The following is a 27,027-nucleotide window of genomic DNA, read 5'->3' on the forward strand; positions in this document are numbered from 1 at the left end:
AAAGGCGGAGTAGCGGCACCAGGTACCGGGACGGGGCGAAAAGAGGAGAGGAAGGAAGGCTGGGCCAGCGCCGGGTGTCTGCGGGAGGCGTGTGCGTGCGTCCGTCTGTGCGTGCGTGCGTCCGTCTGTGCGTGCGTGTGTCCGTCTGTGCATGCGTGTGAACGGAGCGGGGGGGGGGGGGAGCGGGGGCTGCGCGGGTGCTCGCGTGCGCTCGCGTGCGCGCGCCGGGAGGGAAGGCGCGGGCGGGGGAGGGGAGGGAGGGAGGGGAGATTTTATTATTAATCTATTTTCCGGGTCTTTGTGGCTGCGGGGGGGGGCGGGAGGGGGGGCAGGGCTCAGGCCCGGGGGTGAGGAGGAGACGAAGAAGAGGGAGGCAGCGTTACGGTGGCGATAGCGGCTGCTTGTTGTTGCCGCCGCCGTGAGGTAAAGGGGCCGTCAGTCCCTTTAAACTAGCGAGAGCCGCAGGCCCGGCTGGGCCCGCCCGCTCGCTGCCTCCCGGCCTCGAGTTTGAGCGCGGGCGGCGGAAAGGCGCTTTTGTGCGGGCGGCGCGGCCCCTCGGCTGCTTTTCCTTCCTCGGCCCTTCTCCGCCGGGCGCTTTCCTTCCGCCGCGGGGTTGCGGGCGGCAACGGGAGAGCCCTTGCCCACCCTGGCGGATTGTTTCTCTTCGCCTCGGCTGAGCTCCCTAGCATGAACTAGAAGAAGACGGGCGGAAGGGGGTGGGGAGCGCTCGGTGTCGGGGGCCTGTGTGCGTTGTGAAGGCGGGCGAGGGGCTGCGGAGGCTCCCGGGCCCGCGCGGCTCCCGAGGAGCCGGGGCGAAGCGGGAAAGGCGGGCGCGCCGGTCAGTGCGGGGAGGCTCGGTGTCTGCTCCGGCCCGATCGGTTGTCTCCTTGCGCCTTCGCTTCGGCTGAGGAGAAACGGGCAGAAAATGGCAAAGTCTGGAGGAGGCGGCGGCGGCGGTGGTGGTGGCGGCGGCGGCGGCAGCGGGGGACTGACTTGGGTGGTAAGTTGTGGGGTTGTGTTTTGTCGTTTGTGTGTTTTGCTTTGTAAAGATTATGACTTCTTTTCGTGCCCCTTTTGTATGCGGAAAGAGCGTGGGTTGGCTTTTAAACGAAGGAAAAAAAACGACGCCTGGCGTGAAAGGAAGAGCAGCGTGGAATGGTCCGGGACGCAAAGAGAGGGTAGAAGGCAGCCTGGGCTTGTGGTGGGCGTTAGCAGGAGAGGAGTTTGCAACCGTGAAGGACTTGTTAGTGTGCTCGGGACTGTAGGGCAAATGGTTATTTTGTGAGCATACAGCTAGTAAGGAATCTTCTGCCTTGAGGTGAGTGGATGGGCCAGTAGGGCTGTTGTGAATTCACTGCCCTTCAGAGTGAGATGTGGGCTGTCTGCTGTCCTGTAAAAGTCGCAGTTGCTGCCTGCTGATGCTAAAGTCTTTTTGGGCTACCCAAGGGCTTATGTGTTGATTCCAGCTTCTTTCTCAACTATCTGAAAAGACAATACCTGAAGTTCATAAGTTTCAGAGATGGGTAATAAGGAGGCTTTCAGAGAGGGGTAGAGCTGGGTGCTTTATATTGTGTCTAAATTGAAAATCTGTAACACCAAGGTGTTTTGAGTTGGTGTGTTGTTTTGGGGTTTTTTGTTTTGTTTTGTTTTTTAACTGCTTTTCATGGATTGGTCAAAAATAATGTTTGAGAAGATGCAAGTGACAACTAATTCTAGAACTAGTGAATAATTTTAAGCTGCTTTAAAGTCCCTTTTAAGTATTAGCCCCGACTCCCAATGCAGAGGGGTGCTCTCCTTGTCTGTAGTACTAGTAGTGGTGTCTCTCTGGTTCTGATAAGACCCGAGGAAGGAGGAGCAAAGATGACCTGAAGGGGTCTGGCTCAGCCAATCGGTGACTTCCCTGCCTTTCTCTTGCTCAGTGTAGGGTTCAAAAGAGGGTAACTTCTTTAATGTCTAAAGAGAAAACAGTGTATCTTGATGGTAAGGTAGCTGTCTCTTTAATCAGACACACTCCTTTACAGTTAGAAACTTTTAAGAACTCTTGTTAATGAGAATAATAGCAAACTTGTTCTGTTGTATCTTTGAGCTGTTGGAAAACAATTTGAATAGCATTCTTGGGGTGAACAAATACTTATTCTGATGATGAACTCTTTCTGAGGCTGTAATTGCTACATTTTATGTTGGTAATTCCCTTTTCCATTTTAAGCAGCTGGCAGCTTGGAAAGGTGGATAAACATGAACGAGTTTCTGGGTGTGCCACTTGAAATTAGCTTAGATATGGAAACAGCCTGAGCAGACAAGCTAAAATTATTCTACTTCTGTCCTGCAGTACTATGTGGTCCTTATCAACTGTGGCCTTTGGATAGATAGCTCTTCAGAATTTAGATTTTTATAGGGTAGGTTGGACTGAAATGAAAGTTGTACAGCTCACAGAGGAAACTGCAGAATGAAGTGTCAGAATCACTGAGCAGGCATTTTTAATGCAACATGTTCTTAAATGTAATGGGCACAGAAATATGGCGAGTCAACAGTTTCCTACAACTGAAAGTAATCAAGTATTTTCTTCTCTAAAGAGGTAAACATTAAAGGGGTTTTGTTGTCTCAGAACAGCTGTAGGGAAATAACTCTATTTTAGTTAAAACTTCTCTTTATTCAGGAGACAGCAGGATGTTTCTTTCTCATGAGCATTTTAAATGTTGAAGAGGAGACTTCTGAGCCAGTTCCTAAAGCCAAACCGGTTCTGTGTTGGCTGTGGAACACTGGCATACAAAAGAACAATATCGTGGCACCGGAATCTATGGAGCTGTGGCTAGTGATTGGTTTAGTGTTCTGGGACAAAAAAAAAAAAGATGTTGGTTCAGGCAATAGTATGAGTAGGTATCATATGCAGGCATTGACAATGAGAGGTACAGGGCTAGTGTCAGCTGTCTGGTTTTAATCTGCTTGCCACATATCTGCTGGGTATGCAACTATTTGGTGTTAAGTTGGTTTGAAACTACCCTGATTGATTTTTTTATTTTTTTTTTTTTTTTTTTTTTTTTTTTTTTAAGCTTTTTTATTAGTGTGCTGAAATCACTAGGATGCTTACTTTTTGACTGATATATTTTGTATGGTATTGGTTTCTTTTTAAGACCTGAAGTTAAATAATTCATAGAATGTCAGGTTGGAAAGGACCTCAAGGATCATCTGGTCCAACCCTTCTATAATTTATATGAGATGTTTCAGCACCCCGTCGAGCTGAGACTTAAAACTTTCCAAAGTGGGGGACCTACCACTTCCCCTAGGAGACCACTGCAATGTCTGACTGTGTTTGTGGTGGAAAATTTGCCTCTTGCATTCAAACAGAATCTCCCCAGGAGCAACTTGTGCCCATTGCCCCTCGTCTTGTCCATGTGATTCCTTGTAAAAAGGGAGTCTGCATCTTCTTTGTAGACCCCCTTTATATACTGGAACATTGGAGGAGGGTCTCCTTAAGGACCCTTAAGGAGGGTCTTTACTTAAGTATTAAGTTTTAACATGATGAAATATTTGCTAGTTTGAAACATAAATTAAAATTCCACTAAGTTTTAAATCCTGTATATGTAAACTGATGCTCAGTCTTACTATGCATAAACTTAGTTGGTTGTGATATAAACAAGCAGCATGGTCATTTGTCAGCTCAGCCAACTAGGGAAGAAGGGCATGCAGCTATGAAAAAAGAAGGGTTCTTTATGCAGTAGAGAATTTACCTTAGAGCATAATGAGAACATCATTTATGCATCAGATGATGCCTAACTTTACTTTTAAAAATAGTGAGTTATCTGTGTTTTCAGCTACCTGGAACAGAACTTTAAAAAAGAAAAAGTGTAGCTTGCAATAGTTAGCTGATAAGTAGGTGCAGTTGCCAGTGATGGAGACTCAGGAGAGTAAATAATTGAAAATGTTTATTGGGCAAATAATTTGGCGTTATATAACTGAAAGTAAGCCAAGATAACCTCTGATTTATCAAATATACTAATTATTGAGGAGCAATTTTTTGCCTAATTGCTGTGTTTGTTTTGGGTTTTTTTTTTGGTGGTTTTTTTTTTGTTTTGTTTTTTTGGTTTTTTGTTTTTTTTTTTTAAGTCAACTTGCAGCTCCCCACTGTAATAGTTGATAGAGTGTGTAGATTTTACTAACTCATTGATATTAATCACTTTTGGTGGATGATTTCCCAGGGTCATCCACTAAAGTGTTAATTTGTATTAAGAGTTAGTTACAAAAGTATGGATTTGTATCTGGAAGAGTTTTCATTGGTGAAACATAATGGCATTTTCTAATGCTAGAAAAACTTCCTTTGAACAAAAGAAGCAATTCTTCCAGCTTTCTGTGTACCTAGGGCCCACAGAAAGTGAACTGTCATAATAGTACAGTAGTAGTTGGTTTTGGTTGGTTTTTTTTTTAATAAGTATGCCTTGTCTAGTGAAAGTGAAGTCATTTCAAGTAACACTGTGAGGTGTGTTGGTTCAGATATAATGGTAATGTCCACCAAGATACTTCTCCTCTACCTTAAGAGCTACACGGGTCTGATAAATGAAAGCTGAGACTCTTGATAAGAATTAAAGACGTTTTATGCCACTTCCATTTTCTTGCCCTCTGTTAAAAGCATACTTTTCAGTTCTAGGAAATGTTAATGTGACTTTTCTTAAAAAGAATGTTAAAAATTAATATAAATCTGTGTGCTTTTTGAATAGAGATAATATGTATGAATATTATAATATGGAATGGAAATAATATGTGTTATTAGTAGATAGAACTTACGCTTTTTTTTTTTTTTTGTTTATACTGGGTCATACTTGGTTTGAATAAATTCTGTAGCAGTATATTGGCAAGTGAAAAGACAGCAACCTTTCAAATAATCTAAATTCAGCTATTAGCACATCTCAGCAGTCTCAAAGTTTACCTTGAAAATTACTTCTAACTTGATGTTATTTTTGAGCAAAACTGTGTAATAGAGAAGATTGGAGAGTCGGCTCAACACAAAATGAAACAAAACCCAATAAATAAAGTCCTTCTGTTAAACAGACTTGGCTTTTATAAATTTGTTTCAGGACAAGTATTTCTTTTGACTTTTAAGTGATAGTTTCCTGTGATATGCCATAATTCACTTTTTATGGATTCTGCACTAGGTGGTTTCTGACTTTCTGGGTAAGGTTTCTGTACCTCTAGGCTAAACAGGGTCTCTCCTGCAGCAAGTATCTGTCCACTGTTGCTATATTCCAAGCTTTATCCATTACTCTGATTTGGGGGCAAGAGTAAGACTAGAATTCCCTTCTTCTGTCAGTATAGTGCTTGGAGGAAGTGTGTCAGGATGTGATAGGGTGCCTAAGAACTGTAGTATGTTACTGACTGTCACGAGTCTATTCCTGTAAGCTGGCAGGATACTGACTGCCTGAAATACAAACAGCTAAGCAAATATGGCCAAATCCTAAATAAATCTTCACTTTCTCAAAACAGCCATACTGTCCCAGAGGTGACGCAAGTGTGAGTAATTCTTTATGGGTTTTTTCCTGATTATTACCTGCTTCATTTCTAAAGCAGGAGGAGGTGTTTGAAGTTCCTGCCTCTATGGCTCTCTGATTTTTCAGTTTCTTTATTTGTATCAGGCCTTCTTATTTTTACTAGCTGAAGATAGGCCTAGAACACAGTTGTCACATATCAGTTACATATATTGTTATAGTAACTATCTTAGCTTTCCACTGCTATATTATGGTGCCTACTGTGGCGAGGTTGGAAAAGTCTTCCATTGTTGCCAAATCATCTTAGTGTGCTCCTCTCTTTATTTTTATAAGCATCTGTTTCTTTTGCTGTTATTTTGAGCAGAGAACTGGGATAGTTTTGCTCCCAATGTGCCCCTCTCTTTCCCCATCTCCCTGGCACTCCCCTCTTTTTTTTTTTTTTTTTTTTTTTTTTTTTTTTTTTTTTTTTTTTTTTTTTACTGTTATACAGTGGGAGCTAAGTGCCTCAGCGTGTCACAATTCTCTTTTATCAAACATAATGTAGAATTATAATAGAATTATAAAATGGTTTGGATTGGAAGGGACTTTAAGATCATCTAGTTCCACACCCCCTACACAGACACATCCCACTAGACCAAGTTGCTCAAAGCCCCATCCACTCTGGCACTGAACACTTCCAAGGATGAGGCATCTACAGGTTCTCTGGGCAACCTGTTCCAGTGTCTTACCACTCTCACAGTAAAGCTTTTCTTCCTGATGTCTAGTCTAAATCTACTCTCTTTCAGTTTGAAACCCTTTCCACTTGTTCTGTTACTACCTGTACCTGTTAAAAGTCCCTCCCCAGCTTTCTTTTAGTCTCTCTTCAGATACTGGAAGGCCACTATAAAGTTTCCCTCTGGGGAGCCTTTTCTTCTCTAGCCCCGACTGTCCTAGTCTGTCTTCATAAGATAAATTTTTTAGCTCTCTGATCATCTTTGTGTCCATCCTCTGGACTCACTTCAACAGTTCCATGTCCTTGTGTTGAGGGCTCCAGAGCTGAACGCAGAACACTGGGTGAGATCTCAGAAATGCAGAGCAGAGGGATAGAATCACTTCTCTTGACCTGCCGGTCACACTGCTTTTGATACAGCCCAGGATATGGTTGGTATTCTGGGATGCAAGCACATTTTGCCAGCTCATGTTGAACTTCTCATCAGCTAACAACCCTAAGTCTATTTCCTTGGGGCTGTTCTTAATGCACACTCTCCCCAGCCTCTATTTGTGCTTGGAATTTCCCTGACCCATGTGCAGGACCTTGCATTTGGCCTTGATGAGGTCCATGTGGTTTGCATGGCCCCACCTCTCAAGCCTGTCAAGGTACCTGTGGGATACCATCCTTTCCCTCCAGCATCTTGACTGTACCACACAGCTTGGTGGTGCTGGAAAACTTGCAGAGTCTCACACTGTGTATTCTGTGCTGGGAGGCTCACCTCTTGTATTCTGCTCTGGGAAGAAAACTTACTCTACTGTAGGTAAAAGAATATCAAATGAGTAGAAGTGGGAATCTCAGTTGTAATGGACTTTAGGAAAGAACTTGTATCTTGGGGGTGTGGGGAGTGAGTGTTAATTGAAAAAAAAAATCCATGGTGGATTGCTTCAGGTGTTTGTTGTTGTGGCATATATTCAAGCACATGTCCTCTGTTAATGTTCTATTTGTCTAGAGATGTGTGTATATATGTTTAACTTCTAAGTTACCCCTGCTGTGTTGAAGGCTGAATAAGGAATTACTTTATTTGGACAGACAAAGTAACCATTCCAAATAAGAGTATGTAAATAGACTGAGGTAAGCAGGCAAGGTTTGAAAAAAAAAATGGTTTAAATCTAGTATTTTATTTTCATAGACTATATTTTCCAGAAGTAGATTTTTATCTTGCATGTGAACGTTCTTGTGTGTCTTAGTGCAAAAGTCTTCCAATGCATGTTTATATGAATTATCAGTTAATTTAATCCACCACATGTTATTCATAGCTGAAGGATATGACTGATTCCATCCCTGGGAGTGGATTTATATATATTATAGATAATATATAGAGAACCTGGAAATGAAAATAGGTACAGAAAACTTTATTTTCCTCATTAAAAATAGAAAATGTCTTGGAAGTCACCCACAAAGAAAATATTATTCTCCACTGCATAGGTGGTTTGAAAGTTTTCAAAAGCAGATTGAGAAAAAAAATGTAGTTCTAAATGAGTATAACTGTGAAGAATTCTGTTTTGAAAATTGCATGCTTGGACTCCTAGTGGTGTCCTCTCAAGTACATGTGGTCATACTTGGGTATTTTGGAGGAATGCATTTTAATGCAAATATTCCAGTTTTGAAGTCAAAGTCACAGTCAAGGCATGTGAATATATTTTGACAGATTTTGAAAATCCTGAAGTTTAAAATATAATTTAAGTTCTAGCAAACAATGACAGTGTCGATTAATATACCTTTTCTTTTTTGTTGTTTTTATGAATGTAGGAGAAAAGTGATACTCTGAAGCAAAGTGAAAAAAAATGTTTCCTTGCCATTGTCTTCACATAGTTCAGCAATGAGTACTCAAAAAGTTGATGTGAAAAGCAAGGGAAGATTTCTGTCCTCTCCAATAAGTGAGGATCAGATCTGCTACTTTTAAAACTTCAGTGTGATTGCAAATGCTTTTACTCTTATCAACTGAATCCTTTTAAGTTATTTTGAAGTGCTTTTTTTCCCTACAATATCAGCTCATCTAAAAATACTTACTGCATCTTAATGGAATTCCAATTTACATTCAAATACAGTTTGCCACTGAAAGTAAATTAAAGTACTACTTTTGATTTTTTAAAAATTATTAATCTGTGGGGTTTTGCACTGTTCACCCCTAAGCAATTCTGTGGTTTTTTTCTGCTAGTAAGAAAAATGGACATTAGCAAAGTTCTGTATAAAGGCTGCTTGAGTTAGAACATGTTTGAAAGGTTCAGGTCTAAGCATTAGATCTATATTTTTCTTTGTTGGACATAATTAAAAAGCTACCTTAAAGGGGGAAAAAAAGGTGTAAAAAATTATTACATTGCTTAATCTACTATGTGTAATTTTTCCTGATTTGTAAGGTAGAATTGCAGTTAAGTAGTACTTTTTTCATGGAAGCTGTATGTTGTGAAGAGGCACTGATTGCTTTTGGTTTTTTTGACTGGGACTTCTTTTTGTTCTTCCTTAAAGATATGAAACAATTGTGTGAACAGGTGTATGAAAAACTGGACCAATGTCTGCCTTAGTGAGGTGCCCAAAACTCTCACATGAGCTTTCTAAATCTGTACAAGAATCTTCAAGGAGAAAGCAAGGAACAGTTTTTTCTCATCATAACAATTGCAAGACCTATGAGATAATATTGAAAAGTTATTTTCTTATAAATAAAAAAACGATGGCATAAAGTAGGAAAAAGACCCACCACAAAACAAAGCTCTTGCAATCAGATAACTTGATATGTAACATTTATATAAGAATAGTTAGAACTCTGGGATCAGCCCCCAGGCAGAGCATCTTTACCTGTGAGAAATTTGTGGTGGTGTGAGCTTCGCTGGAGATACTGGAAAGCAGCTGCTCAATCTCTGGTAGCTCTAGGGTATTTTTACTTTTGGGGAAGATAGTGTAGTAGTGTATGAACATTTCAGTTTTCTGTTTATTCCCTGGGTAGTTGTGTACCATGATGTAAAGACAGGAATGGCAAGGTGTCTGGGGAAAAATAACACCATCTTGGATAAGCTGTTACAGAGTTCTAGCGCACGCATTCATTCAGGGGATTGCCTCCATGCTTCAACACAGAGCTCTGTATTGGCTATTTATAATAGCCAATATATATTTATAAAAATATATTTATATACTATTTAATGATCCTTAGTCTTTTCCACCACTGCTGTATTGCAGTATTGTAGTGAAAAATTTCAAATATGTCATAAGCTTGGAGTAAAATGGAGGCAAGTTGCGTGGGGAAGAGCATTTGCAACTGAGGCAGTTACTCTGTTTTGTTATTAAACAGACGTGAGAAAGGATTTTTCTTAAACACTCCAATAAAACTGTATAAGCATATGAGGAATCTTGAGGTGGTGGTGTTGGTGGAGTTCCTTACCAGGGTTTGCTGATAGAGAGGGAGGGAGATGGTTCAGATATTTTCAGATAAATCTGAAGTTATGTCATGTTTGCCTGCCCTTGCTGATACTGGTTAAATCTTTCGGAGTATGCCATGTAGACTTTCTACTTTGCCAGGGGAATAAAGAATATACGTTCCAAGTAATAGAAACGATGAAAATTCTTAACAATTTAAATTAATCTGAAATCACATTTTTAATTACTTTGAGTCTTTTATATGGTGCCTTTTATGAAGGAGTGAATTCTTCTGTCTGCCAAGCTGCAATTCTTAAATGTAAAATTAGAGGTTAGAGTTTTGATCTTCAACATTGTCAGCATTTATAATGAGCATTCTTGAGAGGTGTTTTGTAATAGGAATGTGCTGTGGTAGAATGAATGACTGAGGCAGGGGGAATTCTGTAACAGTGCTTAGGTTTTTTTGACTCACTGCTGCATGTATTTTCTTCCTTCCGAATTGCTGTGTCTGGAACATCAAATCTGTGTTCCTTTCTCATGGAGTTTACTGCAAGACTGAGACAAGATTTTGTAGAACATTTATGAGACTTGTAAAACAGTTCAAGATTCGTAAAAACTTCAGAGGAACAGTAGATGCTGAATAGTAGGAGTTGAGCAATTAAACTCAAGCTACTTTTTAAAGGAGGACTTGATTGGTATTAACTTTAAATGGTAGAAAAAATATTTTGAAATGCATCTGTGTTAGCAGAGGCATTTCTAATAATAAAAAGGCAGGTGTATATGTTGTTAAGCAAACTGGTATTTGAGAATAAGCAATTGGGTAACTGTTCCTAAGGTTTAAGAGTTTCTGTGTTGTGGGCTACTTTTAAAAAGAAAAACCCTGATTAATTTCTACTTATGTGATACACCGTGTTTGGTAAATATCTTGCTATAGCTTTTCTGTTGAAGATTCTAGGGAGCAGACTTTCCATGGTTACCACTAATCATATTCTGTTCCTTTCAAGGGTGTTGTATGGTAGAAGTACAAAAACCTCAAGGGTCAGTGAAGGTGTTCAGTATTTCAGTGTAAAGTAAACATGGAGATAAAAAAGTTGTTGCATTTCTGATATATTGATAGCTGTGACATTCATGAGAATTAAAAAATGTTCTTTTTTTACAGTGAAGAATTGATTGCTATTGCAGAGTTCAATTGGCTAAATAACATTTCAGTGATATTTGGGCTCTCCTCTACCACTAGTGTAACAGGACAGGTAAAGTTGAAGCTGACTAGTAAAGGCTGAGCTTTGGGTGTTGTGTAGAATAAATCTTCATATGTGGGTTCAGTCACTTTTTCCAGTGCACTGCTGCTTGACTTCTGCTCCATGTTACTATGCCAGTCAATGTGAGCTGGAAAGCTACCATTTGTATTATCTTGCAGTATTAAATGTCTTGAATATTGTCTCACTCATGCATGGAGCTTTTTCTACAGTTATTTTGTAATGTTAGTTTATTAATCTGAGATAATTCAGCAGAGGAAAAATACCTTGTGGTACCAGGTGAGTTCAGCTGGCAATAGAACATATAGGATCTAGAAGGAAAGATAAGTGTTGTTCTAGGAATGTATTTGACATACAACCTGAATGGATTTCAGAGATTTTATTTGTCACAAGGATCTATCAGGTTGTGTTGTTCCCTTTCAAAGTAATCTTTGCAATTGGGAAATGTACATGTGCTAAGAGTCTAGAACACTTTCACAGCACTTAAACTGGTGATGCACTAAAGCATGAAAAAAGGCAAGGATATTGGAAACACTGAGGTATAAACAGGTGCTGCCAGATGCTGATAACTTAATTCTGATGCCAGCACCTTAAACTTGTTAATTTCTTGTCTATTGGAGGGCTTGTGTGGGAGTTGGTTGATTAAACAGTGGACCAAACAGATTTAGTCATTCATTAGTTCCAAGGATCATGGTTCTAAGAATCTGTAAGAATACACTTAAGCTGTCTTGAATTTTAACATTAATAAATTAATTTTCTCTGACAGTATTTTTTCTTTCACTGTCTCCAAATTTTAGTTATAAAAACAGATTTTGGAAAGATAAATTTGTTACCAAAGCATCTGTAGATGGCTTTCTTGACAGTAGGTAAACAGTATCAAAATTTGGTATTGAAATAGAGCTTGTCAGTGGATATACAACTAAAAATTTCAAACCCTTAAATTTAGCAGTAAAATTCAGTTAAACTATCATGCACGGACAGGTGTTAGACACTTGATTTTAAAGAAAATAGTAAAGATCAGGACTTGAATGTAGAGCTGATTGTATCTAAACCTGAGCCAACCAAAGTAGAACAGTTACTTGTAGTAACTTAAGTGAGAGTTAATACTTAAAACAACATATATAATTTTCTGGTCAGAAGTAATTGTAGTGAGCATACATATTTGCCCAGAAGTGGTACTTTTCCAAAGTCTTGTGGAGAAATAAGTTCCTTAAATTTTCATTTAAAGCTAGTGTGTGCTACTATATTGGCCATTAATAAAACTAAGTATTATGATGCTTTTATTTTTTCTAGCTAGTTCTAGGAATATGAATCTGTATAATTCTATGAATGTCATTTTATGGTGCAACTAAGCAATCTAATATCTACTAAAACCAATTTTTTTTAACATTCTTTTAGCTGTATGTTTCTGCTCTTTCTTTGCAGTACTATGTGTCCAATTCTCTAGCAAGCTCATTCAGGAAGATGAGCCAGTGAACAGTGGATTGTTTCTAGCTCATGAAAAATGGGGGAAACCTCTGTTTGTTTCTTGAGCTGGCTTGTGAGGTCAGTTTGATTCCACTGTATGGAGTGGATAAGCAGTGGAAGAGGGAAGAAAGAAGGAATTTTTCCATTTCTGTAGCAACTCATGTTTTGTAATGAAGAACCTCAAGCTATTCTGTAAATGAATAATTATAACGAAACTCTATGTAATGTTATCCTTTTGAAATCCAAAACAAATTGGCCAAACCAGGAGGTAAAAAATGTAGGAACTTAAAACAAGCACCTTGTTCTCACTGGAGTGGGACTAGTTCTGGGTGAGTTGACTGGGAACTTTGGAGAGGGTTTAGTTCATGCCACTAATGGTATACAGTGATCTGTGGAACCTTGCTGTGATGACAGGAGACTGTTACTTCTGTGTGTTTCCATCTTGTCAGTAGAGCAAAACCATTTGTTAAACACAGCAGGAGAGTGGTTTATTTTGAAACTCCTTCCAGTTTTGTTTTCATGGTGGGAGGTATTCTCAGCCAGAGTTTTCTTTGGGAAAATGGCAAAGTGTTAGGTAACTATGTATTCATCATCTGTGTTTTCTAAGGCAAGAAGAGGCCATTATGAGGCACTACACATAACACCACAATGCTGTCAAGTGCATGTTATGCATAGAACTACCTAGTAATTGCCATATTGCACCTATAAACATTTTTTAGATATTGTGTATCTACTTAGAAGAGGTAGTTTTATTTTCAAGTGTAGGTGGTAGAAAATCTACCACATCCCTGGATTTCATTACTTAATTGAGTTTCCTAGGTTTTAGAGCTTAATTACACTCTAAATGTCCTGTCTTGTCCCACTTTGTGTTTAGCCTACACATTATTTAAGGGAAGATAGGGCTCGTGGCATGTGCTTTTCTAAATTCTTGTGTCCCAGTGCTTTATTTCCTTTCATGAGAACAATCATTGCATGTAGTAGTTTTAGGAGTTTAAGGCAGAAAAGAAAGTCAAAGTGAAACTGACTTTTTAGTTCACAAACCAGTATCTGTTTTCTATTCATTTATGCTTGTCTGCCAATCTAGAAAAAGAGCACTTTCTTGTCTCCTAATATGGGTAAGAAAGAATGGACAGACTGAAAAAAAAAAAGGGCTTGGAGGTTTGTTTTTTTTCATTTTGTTGGGTGGTGGTGTTGTTAGTTTACAGTGTGGAGAAGATGTCAGAGGCCTATACAGGATTAAATCTATGGAAGTGGGGAGAGACGTTAACATTTTTCAAGATTTTAAGATTCTTGTGACAGAGTGAAATTCAGCTACTTAAATAAAAGTGATGCTTCCACTTAAAGTAAGGAATCCAAGTTAAGATATATGTTACAGTTATGGCAACATTGAAACTGATTATGAAACCTGTGTTCTTTATTGTAGCTTTACATTTTATTGTCTATTTAGATAGGAATAGCTTTTCTGTGGAGCTGCCAAACTGTCCAGATCAAATTTGTATTAAGATTTAGCATGTTAAAGTACAAGTGTTTGCATCATGGTAATGTAATGGGATTTTGAAGGAAGGTGACAAGACAGATGACAAAACCCAGTTTTCATCAAAAAAAAAGGCAATACAAATCTGATGTAGTATGGATGTCACACATGCACTTTTATATGCATAAATGTTAATGGAGGAGAGTGTAAGAAGAAAAAAAACAGTAATGCAAAATGTGAAGAAGGTGCCAAAAGCAAATGTGTGAGCTCTTAGGTTGAAGGTAGACAGGAAAAGTCTTGTTGCCAAACTGTTGTCTATTAAAGGCTGCCTGAGTTCTGGCTCTTGATATCTCAAAAGGAAAGAGATGGTAAGTTTTGCACAGTGCTAGATACATTTCTAGCAAAAACAACTTCAGCAGAGAAACTCTGCAATCATTGCTATTGTACTGGAGAATGCAATTACCATAATAATACATTATGATACCACAATAGCATTGATGTAATAAACTGAGCAGTGACTTCTATCAACAGAGTATCATTGTTTTTCCATATAGTTGCCACTATGCTGTGTTTAAGAGAGTCTATGATGCTTGCTACATTTCAGTTCACAGTATGAAGTGTAACTGCATGTCTATGAAGAAGGCTGCACAATGCAATAGGTTGTAGTGTTCCAAACTACTTAAGGGTAGTCTCATCTGGCTTACGTGTATGTGGATGTGTATATTCATCATCATTCTGGGGGGTTAGGAAGTCTGAAAGACTACCAAGAGTCCACGAAGCCCTGAATGTCACAGGAGTGTTAAATTCAAATACTGTGTATTAAAAATTGACAACATTAAGACTGCAAAGCAGACCTAAAAATCAGGTAACTCGTTAACAAAGAATCCCCCAAAAAACAGACTACTGTGAAACAGAACACTTAAGCCCCTTGTGACACTTAGTTAATTCTCTTTAGGGGTTTTCTCATAAAACAACAGCTGGTGTTATTTGAGCTCTAACAATATGAAGATCTTTCATACAGGACAGAATACAAAAGGCATTCTTGAGACAATTCCAAAATATACAGGAGAGACTGTCTGTTTAACAACACCACAGTTTAGTACTTGCTCAGTTTAAAAAAAAAAAAAAAAAAGGGGGGGGGGGGGGGAGGAAGGATAGAGGGGAGGCTTCCCTGCTGTTTTATTTGTATTTTAAGTAGTAGAAACTCAGCAGATTAAAGCTTGCTTCTTTTTCTTTTTTTTTTTTTTTAAGAATTGGATTTTCGTTTGGCCTTCTTGGCTTTGCTCAGGGCTAGACAACTGGCTGTTATCATCACTGGTGCACATCATATGCTTGTTTCAAAGGTTCTCAAAATACATGTTTCATAGCATTGCTTTAAATAAATGAGAAAAATATGATCTCTAAATCTGGAAAAGTAATTTCCCTTGTTCTGAATAGAATGAAGTGCTTTATTCCTGTGTCTCCTAGGAGGAAAGATTAAAAAGCATAAAAACTTAAATAGTAGAATATTCAGAAAGCAAATCTGAATAATATGGGTAGAATTGTCCTTGTTAATTGTATGCCATAGGCTGGTGTTTCACATTTGAATCTGCTGAAATCATTTAGGGGAGCTCAATATCCTTTGCTTCTTGTTCCTATGTGCTCTTTGTGTTTTGTTACCCTTTGCTTTCAGTGCTATCTGAGGCTGCAGCACAGGCTAAATTGTGAGAGATCTGAAGATAGTTTTTTCTGGCTGAGAAGTTTGCATGGTGACTGGTTAATCCAGGATTGAAGTTTAGCCTATATTTACTTTAAACAGATTTACTGAGAGCAGCTAAACAGAAGTAAAACATTTATCTGAGTGAGAAGTGGGCTTTAATCTCATTTTTATGTGTTAGTGGTTTTCAGTGGTCAGGTAACTCTGCTTAAAAGTTAGTAAATCCCTGTAAGAGAAAGATGCTAGTTCAGGTTATTAAGCTCATGATGATGGACTTTTTCCTGTTATGTCTACTGGCCAGTTAAGGAAAAAATGCGAGTTGAAGTTATATTTATTGGTATTTTTAAAATAATTCCATTTTACAGGTAGGAACATATACTGTAAAATGTCATACCTAGTCTCTGAGTAGATATGTTCTTACTGTCTCAGAACTAGGCTTTTCTACATTTGCTAGCTCTAATAACTTCCTGAGGAAATGGGTATCTTGTAACACTGTTGTTTCCTTATTTTGGTTTATTGTGCTTCATAAATCACTGAAGTTTGAAAATGTGACAATTTATTAAGAAACTGTGACGTATGGTGTTAATTTTTTTCTCTTGACAGAATAGTTGGATCTTAATACATCTGAAAACTTAACATTTAAATTACATGACAGGTTTTGATTTCAATTTGAACTCTGTCAGATTTTGGTTGTATCTCAAGAGTGATAGACTGAATGAATGAGGTTAATTGTTGCTGTCATTTTTTTTCCTAGACATTATTTGATAATCAGATCAATGCTGCAAAAAAGGAAGACTCAGAAAACATTAATAAAAATGACACTTCAAAGAAGATGTCTGTTGAGAGAGTTTATCAGAAGAAGACTCAGCTTGAGCACATCCTTCTCCGCCCAGATACCTACATTGGGTCAGTTGAACCATTAACTCAGGTAAGTGTCACTAACTTTATAGTCTTGATAGTTTATTTTAATGAGGAAATTACTAATCTGGTTAATAAATGGGTAGATTTCTGCTTTTCTGGGTATTCTGAATTATTGTGCTAAAAACTGTGGTCATGCTTTTGGCATGTGCAGGGAAGGGGTCAAGAGAAAGCTTTTTAAAGAAGTGCTCAGCACATCTGAAGAAACATGCTCAGAAAATGTTGAAGTTCTGTCAAAATATAAATACACACCTGTGTGTGTAAGCACACAATTATACTTGTATATGTGTGCATTTACAAATATGCACACAAATACGTGTACATATTTGAAAATCATGTTTGCTCCAGGTCTAAAAATGCTTTGATATGTTTAGGTAGAGAAAAGAGATTTTAAGCTTCCTGCTGGCACTTTTTTTCAGCTGTTTTTGTTAAGTTACAAATTCCTTTGAGCTTCACTTGTCTGTACTTTTGGAGTTGCCCCCAGGCAGAAAATAATGCATTTTCAGTGTGGAAACCTTTGTGGGTAGAGTGGCTATTTTTGCCAAAGTTCTGCTTTTGTCTCATATGACAGCAGCAATCAGATTGGAAGAGTAAACTTTCTGCAGTTAATAGATCTTTATAGGCTGGTTTACCAAGACAGTAAATATTTTGTTTTATTTTATTTACATATAGCTAATGTGGGTTTATGATGAAGATGTAGGAATGAATTGCAGAGACGTTACCTTTGTTCCAGGCTTGTACAAGATCTTTGATGAAATCGTTGGTAAGTATTTTACCAATAATATTGCTTTAATATGATGGAGAACATGCTTTTCTGAGAGCTGTCAAAGCACATCCATTTGTATCTAAGTTTAGAGTCCCACTAAACTGCAGTGCATGAAAATTTTAGTGTATTTCATCACTGCATAACAGCTTAGAGAGGAAAGAGTGCTCTCACCTGAACTTGTACAACAGCATCAATATTTGTCACTGAATGCCTAAACTAGGTCATTTTTTAAGATCAAGATTGTTACAAGATTCTGAATCTGCAAAGTTGATCAGGGCTATGGTTTTAAGTAACATTTGAAAGAGGATTATTCTTCTGAAAGAAGACAACTGAAAGTTGTCCAAGTGTTAACTTAGGCCATTATCTCATGGATCATTAAAACTACCTCTTCCTGTACAGAATGATAGTGGTGGTGATAGTGATTCTTACATGGATTATTTTGAGACTTCATAGAGTTTTAAATCAAATAAGTATCATTCTGCTGTATAAAAGAGAGGGAAAAAATTATTTTTAGAAAATTCTCCAAGCCCCTTAGTCACTTTGACTCAATTTTATGATATTCTTTTGGTGAAAGACACACAGTGAAGACTTAACAGCAGTAGAGAGGTGCAACATCTGAACAGCATGCTGGCTGCTGAACTGATATTTTGGGTTAATTGGCATGAGTTCTTGGGCTTGTCAGTTTTTCTGAATAATGTTGTAAGGTCTGGCTGGATTCCATCATAAGCTAAATGCTGGTGTATTGAGGTCAAGGAAGTTTTTGGCGTGACCTTCATTGGGTTCAGCATTTATCCCCACCTCTCAAGCTGTGCTTTACAGTGTTGCTGTCTTGGAGGCATCAAAGACTGGAAGAGGAGGATTTATTTATTTATTTATTTATTATTTATTTATTATTACTTAGTTTGAGAAATACAGGGATGAAAATCTTTCACTTCTTTTTTGAGTGCTGCCTCAGAGATGAAATTCACAGCCTTTCATGGAAAGGAGTCACTTCCATCTTGTCCTATTTAAAAGGAAAATGATTATCCAATCATTATCACAGTACTGTATGGCTGACTGCTTTTTTTATGTAGCACTGTTAAGTGCACCACAAAGTGTGGTTAGAGAGCTACAGGTCAGTGTAGTAACATAATGAAAATTGGACATGGTAGATATGCATGCTTTTTAATGAAACTGCACTTAAAGATTTTAGCAAAACCACCATAAGATATCTGATCTTGTATTGAGATCTTCATAATCTATTGATGTATTTTAGTTTTAATTAATTTCTCTTCATGCCCTTTGGTGGTTTTGGGTTTTATTTTGATCTGTTTCATAGATGATGAAAATGATTAAAATTTGTTTTTGTGATTAATAGCTGTAGTCTCTTTTCTGATTTCTGTTCTGTGGTTCATATTCTGTGGTTAATACACACTGGACTGCAGGTTAATTAAATTCTAAACTTGAATTCTAACTTCCAGTTACCCTTAGTTATCCTTCCTTTGATCCTAAACTGTGTAAATTGTTCAGGAACTACTTGACAACTTATTTCTAAGTCTCATGGCCTCTTCAGAGAACTTTTGCTGCAATCAAACCACTCCTTAATTGGATGTGACTTTACTGATTGGGTCACACATATAATTTCCTAGGGTTTTTAACATACATAGTGTAATATGTGTTAAAACTACCCAAGTAAGTGTGGCAACAGAAGACTGAAGTGTTTAGTATATTAGGAGCAGTTATGAGAACAGGCTCACAAAACACACTCCTGTATTTGTTTCCAAGATATTCTAACTGCTAGAAATAGTGATAAGAAAGCTGAAAAATGTCTTCTTGCAGATACTTGGTCATATTTGTAGTCTTCAGTAATAAGATACAGAATATACAGAAAGATACCTGATGAAAAAATACCTATACTGTTGTAACTTGTGCTGGAGTATGTTTATAATAATTTTTACAAATCAAGTAATTAGTTATTGCTCCTAGAAAATGTTAATTTGTGTTACTTTGTTTCATAGTAAATGCTGCTGACAATAAGCAGAGGGACAAGAACATGACTTGTATTAAAATATCCATTGATCCGTAAGTAAAAGTTTTCATTTTTCCTTGCCAGTGCTACTGTAGTTCAGATTTGTACAAAGCACTTTAGTAAATCACATTCAATTTTTAAAGAACAAGATTTTCTTAATTATTTCCTATAGCTTCATATTTTAAGATGAAAAGGTGAATTAAAAGTGATGTAGTACAGTAGGTACTACCATTCTGAATTTCTACTTATTTGCTTTCGTAAATCAATCATTAATGTTTGAGTGAATGAAACTTAAAACAAGAAGGTTATAAAATTAATTATTAGATGAAATGCTTGATGATTAGATGAAAGCTTGACAATATGTAATTATAACCAGCCAGGTTACTTATAGTCATAAATACCAGCCCTGAGATTTGTAACCTAATTTGTCACCTGTTGAATGTCTATGTTAACTCCTTTAGCATTAGGATAAGGTTATTTTTTTAATTTTTCATCTGTATCACACTGAAACTGCAGGTTGCAAATAGGTAATTGCCACTGTTTTTCTAAGTTGAATACTTAGAGATATTTTCTAAAGAGAAATACTGTACTAAAATAGAGGTTGATTGGGTTCCTTCACTAGTACCTTTTCAATGATGTTTAACTGAATAATAAATGTTTTAGACACCTAATGTTCACACCTAATCATTAGGATAAATATACTGAGAAATATTTCTTCTGCAGGGTTTTAGTGCATTATCAGTTTCTGTAGAATAAATTGTTTATATAATGGTGTGAGAGGAAAATAGTGGTGTTATTTTGCCAGACTTGTCATGACTTTTTATTGTCTGATAGTCCAAAATGAGCTACAAGTATTTACAATGCCAGATGTTGATTGATTTTGGAATTGATGTATAAAATAAGTTACAATGTTTACAACTGTTATTTCCCAGTTTTCATAAACTTGTCTGTGTGGACTTCAATGAAACCTAAAAAGCTACATCCCTAATTTGAGGATAATTCTCTCTCTAAGCTTGAGGATTCTGTTGTAGATCACACTGGTAGTGAAAGCTCTTCAAACAGATTTTTGGGGGTTATTTTTATGATATGAAGTACTATCATATGAGAGTAATCATACTCTTTCTTCTAAGACATCTAGTAAGCATGTAGAAGTTTTTTTTCCTAACTAAAATGGATAGAGCTATGAATAAAAGTGGCAAGAATATTGTATTTTATTGTATCTTATGCACTTATTTAAACTGGTAAAATGTCTACAGGAGTTTGTTTTCAAGATTACATTAATTGGCTTAATATTTTCATTATAGGGAATCAAATATCATAAGCATATGGAATAATGGAAAAGGTATACCAGTTGTGGAACACAAAGTAGAAAAAGTATATGTACCTGCTTTAATCTTTGGGCAGCTGCTAACATCCAGCAACTATGATGATGATGAGAAAAAAGTTACAGGCAAGACTTTTTTTTGTTTTATCCAATTAAGCCCTTGTTTGTCTTTTAGTATGCTTTCTCGTACTGTTTTCCTTTCTATTATGTTTCATAACAGATGATTATTAGTTTTCATTACTATAGTGTAAAATTACTTAAAAATCTTACCTGTTAGTATTTACAGAGAACTTTGCGTTTACATCTTTAATGTCAGTCCCCATTATTCAGTAATGAAGAACATATTTTGTATTTTAATTATAACGTATGCAAGCATTTTAACATTTATGGTCTTGAAATAAAAGGAAAAAAGCTTAATAAGTTAGGGTATGATTTATTATCCAAAATGTGAATTGACTTTTAATTTCTGTATTTCCACCCCATATATGATTGCCCATATTATGATGTGTGTTTGCAGTGTGTGTTGGATCTGATCATGATCTGGTTTCCCACTGATCAGGGTCTTGTGGTCATTTGCCTTTTAGGAAGTAACTGGTATATTGCTTGCTGAAGCAATAGTGAAGCAAGGGGAGCATCTCAGCCTTGGGGGGAGGAGAAAACTCACTTTTGAGGCAGAAACAGTTTCACCAGCTGGGGAGTAGCTGAAACTCCATGCCTGGCAACCTTTGATAACTGTTGACATGTGGCCAAACTTTTGTCTTATCTAGAAACATTTTACTTCATTGGCATATGTTACCACATTGCTATATGTTGGTTTTTTTTTCAGGTGGGCGCAATGGCTATGGTGCGAAACTTTGTAACATATTTAGTACAAAGTTTACAGTTGAAACTGCTTGCAAAGAATACAAACACAGCTTCAAGCAGGTATAGCAATTGTATCAACTTCTTTTTCTCTTTGCTGTAATTAGAAATTTAAAGTTTAACATGTTTTCTATATTTCCTGAATGTTTTGTGAAATTAATAATTTAAGATTCCAATAGAATTAGGCTTGGTAGTTCAGACAGCAAAATTGGTACTTTTGTGCATTAGAAGTTGGTTTTTTTTCTTGTTAAGTAGTATTTTTCTTGGTAGTGTCAAGTTGCTAAAAATAAAAAATTTATTCTATGAAAACTAAAGTATATTCATGTGCATGTGAAAAGGAATGTATTGAAAAAAATTGTAATTGCTGTTTTATACTTTGCAAAGATTTTTTCAGTGATTTTTTCAGTTTTGTCATCAATTTCATTAGCTGAGCTGGACTTTTATGCCACCCCCCTCTCCTTCCCTGTTTGTACTCATTGTTCATGGTTACCATTGGTACCTCACAGTACAAAGTCTGAATGTACATAGCTTTGAGGTGGCCACCTTTCTAAAAGTCTGAAAAACTTTGTGGCAGATCAGATACCGAAGTTTCTTGGCTTTGATGTCTTTCCCAGTTTTTGGCTTTTTGGTGAACTAATGCATTTCAGATCATGCTACTACATAAGCAATACATTTAAATGGTTTTACCTATCTTTTTAAATATTTAATATTTTGTGCTGACTGCCATGAGGCACGTTAATATTTGTTAGAGTATACTTTTTATAGTTACATGCTTTATGACTTACATACAAATGCTTTCTTTTGAAAATTTGTGAAAATTTGATGCAACTCAACTTTGATACTTGATGTGAGCAGACATTCTGCTTGGTCTTAGAAGTGTGCCCATATTCTTAAACAGGGACCAATACCAAGACTCCTGATGCAAGTCTGAAGAAGTTGATTTGCCAAGAATCGTGCTCATGTGGCATGTGTGCACAGCCACAAAGATGCTATCTCAGGGTCTAATAAGCTTTTTTACAGAAATGTGATTGAAAGTGTTAAACTGCTGGGCCATAAAGACTGTTCAGCTAGATCACTTACTTAATTTAGTCAGTTCTGTGCTGGGCTCTACTTGCAATAGAATTGTGTCTTCATATTTGCAGAAAACACCAATCTGCTGTCACCATTGTTTGTGCAAATCTTAGCTAAGAAATAAGTTTTTTGTAGTGCTTTATCATAGAAAACTTGTAAAAGAAATCTGTAAGCTTTTTGTTGTGTAGCTGTTGCAATGGTAGCAGAGATGGAAAATAGAGTAAAAGAGGAGGGTAACGTATTCTAACCTAACATCTAAAATGTTTTGTTTCCAAAGACTTGGATGAACAATATGATGAAGACCTCTGAACCCAAGATTAAACATTTTGATGGTGATGACTACACATGCATTACATTCCAGCCAGACCTATCTAAATTTAAAATGGAAAAACTTGATAAGGATATCGTGGCCCTCATGACTAGAAGAGCATATGATTTGGCTGGGTCTTGCAAAGGAGTCAAAGTCATGTTGAATGGGAAGAAATTGCCTGTAAGAGCCTCATTTAAGATATTTTAAGTGTCCTGATTGTTTACACAAAGAAGAGTAATAGTAATCTGCATCCCTGTTGCTCATAGGTAAATGGATTTCGCAGTTACGTAGATCTTTACGTAAAAGACAAGCTGGATGAAACTGGAGTTGCACTCAAGGTTATTCATGAGGTTGTGAATGAGCGATGGGATGTGTGCCTCACTTTAAGTGAAAAAGGGTTTCAGCAAATCAGCTTCGTAAATAGTATAGCTACCACAAAGGTGAGTAGTTATATTAATTGATAAGTATGTAAGTTATAAAAATGTGTCCTAAAGTTGTGCTCAGTCAGATACTTGAAAAAAAAAAATACATCTGGGTTACTAAGAATAAACGGGTGAGGTAATTCTTTGCATGAGAGGAACTGAATGCAATCAAAACACATTCATAGCAGTACTTCTGCACTGGTGTTTAAAATCCTATTGTAATTATGAGTGATACTGATGTCTCATGTGAGCATACGTATTAATTATTAGACACAAAACGAGTGGAACTATTTTATTCCTTCCTTTTTAACACATAGTAATACTTCTGACATTACAAGCCTCTTTAAAGCTAGTAGTGGGAAGTTTTAGAGGAGAAAAATGGTGTCCTTGAGAAATGGTTTTCCATTTATTGCTCTATGATGTATAAAACTGGCCTGAAATGTTGAGATTCTTTTATTTGTGTTTCTGTGTAAGAGGATCTAGGTATTCTCTGTGTTTATTAGCAACTATAGTTATAATAACTATAAATGCAGTACTAGAGAAGCACTGTTATAGCCAATATTCAGTATACTAAAAGTACAGTCTTTGTACTTCTCAAATAGGTGGAGTGGTCAGGCACCAAGGCAAGCACCTGAAGTCGATCAGTGTAATTTATGACAGTTGGGTGTGGCCCTGCTTTAGGGACCTAGGACCAACCCTGGTGAGCAAGTCCAAAGGAGGGCAGCTAGGCTGGTGAAGGGACTAGAGCACAGATCTTCTGAGGAGAGGCTGAGGGAGCTGGGGCTGTTCAGCCTGGAGAAGAGGAGGCTCAGGGGAGACCTCATCACTCTCTACAACTCCCTGAAAGGAGGTTGTAGCCAGGTGGGGGTTGGTCTCTTTTCCCAGGCAACCCTCAGCAAGACAAGAGGGCACGGTCTCAAGTTGTGCCAGGGGAGGTTTAGGTTGGACATTAGAAAGAATTTCTTTACTGAGAGGGTGATCAAGCATTGGAATGGGCTGCCCAGGGAAGTGGTGGATTCTCCATCCCTGGAGATATTTAAAAAGAGACTGGATGTGGCACTCAGTGCCATGGTCTGGTAACTGCAGCCGTAGTGGATCAAGGGTTGGATTTGATGATCTCTGAGGTCCCTTCCAACCCAGCCAATTCTATGATTCTGTGATTCTATGAAAGAAAGTATTTGTCATTTCTGCTCTTCACAAGTTGCAGCAGAGGAGTGATCTAACAACAGACAAGCAATTCTAGTGGGTGGTGAGGCTGATTTTAGGCAATCTTAACCATGAAATTCCCCAGAAGATGAGAAAGATAAGAATTTGTAATCAGACACTTACACTGCTCCTTACTCAGATCTCTCTTCTAAGAGTCGAACAGAAGACAATTCTAATGGTAGCACAAATGGTTCATAAGCACCAGGGGTAACACCAGGTGGGTTCCCTAGTCTAGGCAGGTGCCCAGAATTAGCAGCGTTAACCTTGGTGGTAGAAGATGTGTAGCCATTGTTCATTCAGAATAATTTTTACCACATATCTTCTTCCAGTGTCATTTTCCATCTGGCTCAATCACTGTAGAATTTTTACTTTCTTTGTGTTCATTTTAATTAAAGCCTTATCTGATACGTGTCAAATCTAGGGATAACAAAATTATCTGGTAGTTGAAACTTTAAAGTTTAGTTTTAAATCAGGCCTTTTTATGCAACATAAAGAAGAAAAACGGCATGACCTTAAAGATGTATACAATGCCTTTATCAAGAAGGTGGCAATGTGGAGAAACTTAGTAATGTTTGGTAATCAGATGAAGAAATGTATTTGAAAAAATGAATACTTACTGACTTGTAAGTTAAACATGTTGCATATGCTTAATCAAAAGATTTTGAGTTTGACTCTGTTGGCTCGATTTTCATCCAACCTGCAGTTACACATACATTGTTATCATATGCTCTTTAAGAAAGTTCATAGAAAAAAGTACTGTGTATTCTTCAAAGGTAAGTGTTGTAATTTCTAGTTTTTCCCACTCTCCCAATCCATGCCTTATGTGTGTGACTGGATGTGGAATGTTCGGGGCCGGTGAACCACCTCACCAGCAATTGATGTGCAACTACCCACTGATGAGACATAATGGCTAGTAACTAACTGCGTCAACTGCCTGTCCCTTATCTGCTAACAGGTGAGGAGCTCATTTCAGCTGTTTTTTGGTTATTTATCACTGTTTGCTGAAAGCTTTTCATTTCTGTTCCTGGATAAATTTTACCCAGTCGTAACTTCACTTCCACCTTTTCAAAACTTGCTTTAAATTCCAACCAAGTTTTGTTTTTTTTTAGGTTGATTTTTTTTTTTTTTTTTTTTTTTTTTTTTAAGGGTGTAAAGAAGGTCAGGCAGTGTGTTGAGGCAAGTCTCCCTCTGTTGTGGTCTTGTAAATTTGTTTCCTTGGTCAGATCCCTGTTTATTTGCAATGTTGCCACAGTATACCACCATAGAATTCAACTTCAGGCTCTGAGGCAGCTTTGGAAAGAATGTTTGTAAAGATTACAGTTGTGCAGCTGACAGTTTGGAGAGACTTTTATATTAACTGAATAGACATGGTCTTCTCAAAATCTGTTTCAAATAGTAGCTGTAGTAGAAATTCAGTTGTTAGTGTAACAATTTAATGATATCTTTAATAGTATTAGAGCAGTATTACACTGCTAAGTGTAATACTACTAATCATTTTAGCAGGAATGCACAGATAATACAGATGCAGTGTCAGATTATAGACTAAGGTGTAGGGAACATCCCAGCTTGTTAAAATGTGCTGGAGTCCAACAACAAATTCAGGACCATTCCAGAGAATGACATTTTTTAGATTTCTTATTATAAAATAAATGTAAAACGAATGAAAAACAAAATAGGATTTTATTTGTATAGCTAATGCAATAAGATTTTCAAATCGATAATTAGCTTCTGAATTTGTTTGCCATATGAACTATTTTTCTGTCCATAGATTTTGAATATGGCTTACCTTGGAATTGAGGCTGTTGGCTATTGATGATGGTATGAATAGAATGTATATAGGATCCAGTCTAGAGCTTAATTTTTAAGATTTTAGTAGTGACTATTTCACTAGAAGTCTTGGCATCCTGAAGTCTGCAAGACTGGGATTCATTCATAATGTTTACCTTCTAGGAATAGAAGGTTATGCAGTTGTAGTTCTCTTTTTCATAATACCATAGTCCTAATAGTTATTGGCAGCCCTCTAGATTTAGAGGGTATTTTTGTTTTTCTGTCTTGTATTAAAATGTTCTGACAGTTGGGGCAGTTATAGGCTGTTATGCTTCTATAGTGGGTAAATGTGCCACCTACTGGTGAGATGGTTGGAAGGTTCCCAACTTTGAGCTCTGAACATCCCTCACTCAATGTTGCACACTAAGAATGGACACAGGAATGGGGAACAGTTATAGTAACCAGTATCTCCTAAGAACAAGAATTACTGGTAAGTAGCTAATTTTTGATGTATCACATGTTAGTGTTAGAAAAATAATTGAAGTGCTAAAATTGGAAAAAAAAATCAAATACAAAAATATATGGAGATATTCCCTTAAGCACAAGTTTTCCAGTAATGTGATGAATAAAAGTAAGGCACCTTAAAATTGCCATTGAAATGTGGAATGTTTTTTTTAAACATATAATTTTATATTTTCCTGTAGTAGCTTCTGTTAACGGTTCAGAAATGGTTTTATTTTTCTTTCTTTTATATTAACTTTCACTTGAACTCTTCTGTGCTGAAATTTTGTCATCTGCATGTGAATAACAAGTTGTGTGTTAATTTTGGTGGTTTGGAGGCTTTGGGGTTTTTGTTATTTTTTTTTTTTTTTTAAAGACGAAATGCTATGAAACAATACTTTCAT

At 37.2% G+C, this 27,027-nt stretch overlaps 1 protein-coding gene across 3 annotated transcripts in view; it reads left to right on the forward strand.

Moving 5' to 3' along the window:
• Positions 1-326: 326 nt before the first annotated feature.
• Positions 327-27,027, forward strand: part of TOP2B (DNA topoisomerase II beta) — a 61,409-nt gene continuing 34,708 nt past the window's right edge. Inside the window, exons 1-8 of one of the 3 annotated variants that reach the window (XM_071735481.1) lie at positions 327-1,000; positions 16,224-16,397; positions 17,060-17,150; positions 19,151-19,214; positions 20,466-20,611; positions 21,312-21,409; positions 22,695-22,907; positions 22,994-23,167. In XM_071735481.1, coding sequence (XP_071591582.1) covers positions 926-1,000; positions 16,224-16,397; positions 17,060-17,150; positions 19,151-19,214; positions 20,466-20,611; positions 21,312-21,409; positions 22,695-22,907; positions 22,994-23,167 — 1,035 coding nt within the window. In that variant the 5' untranslated portion in view covers positions 327-925. Of the gene's footprint in view, positions 1,001-10,745; positions 10,827-16,223; positions 16,398-17,059; positions 17,151-19,150; positions 19,215-20,465; positions 20,612-21,311; positions 21,410-22,694; positions 22,908-22,993; positions 23,168-27,027 lie in introns of those variants that run through there. The other 2 variants (XM_071735480.1, XM_071735482.1) reach the window with 2 other exon arrangements.

This window comes from Heliangelus exortis, chromosome 2, assembly GCF_036169615.1.
Source record: "Heliangelus exortis chromosome 2, bHelExo1.hap1, whole genome shotgun sequence".
NCBI classification, from domain to species: domain Eukaryota; kingdom Metazoa; phylum Chordata; class Aves; order Apodiformes; family Trochilidae; genus Heliangelus; species Heliangelus exortis.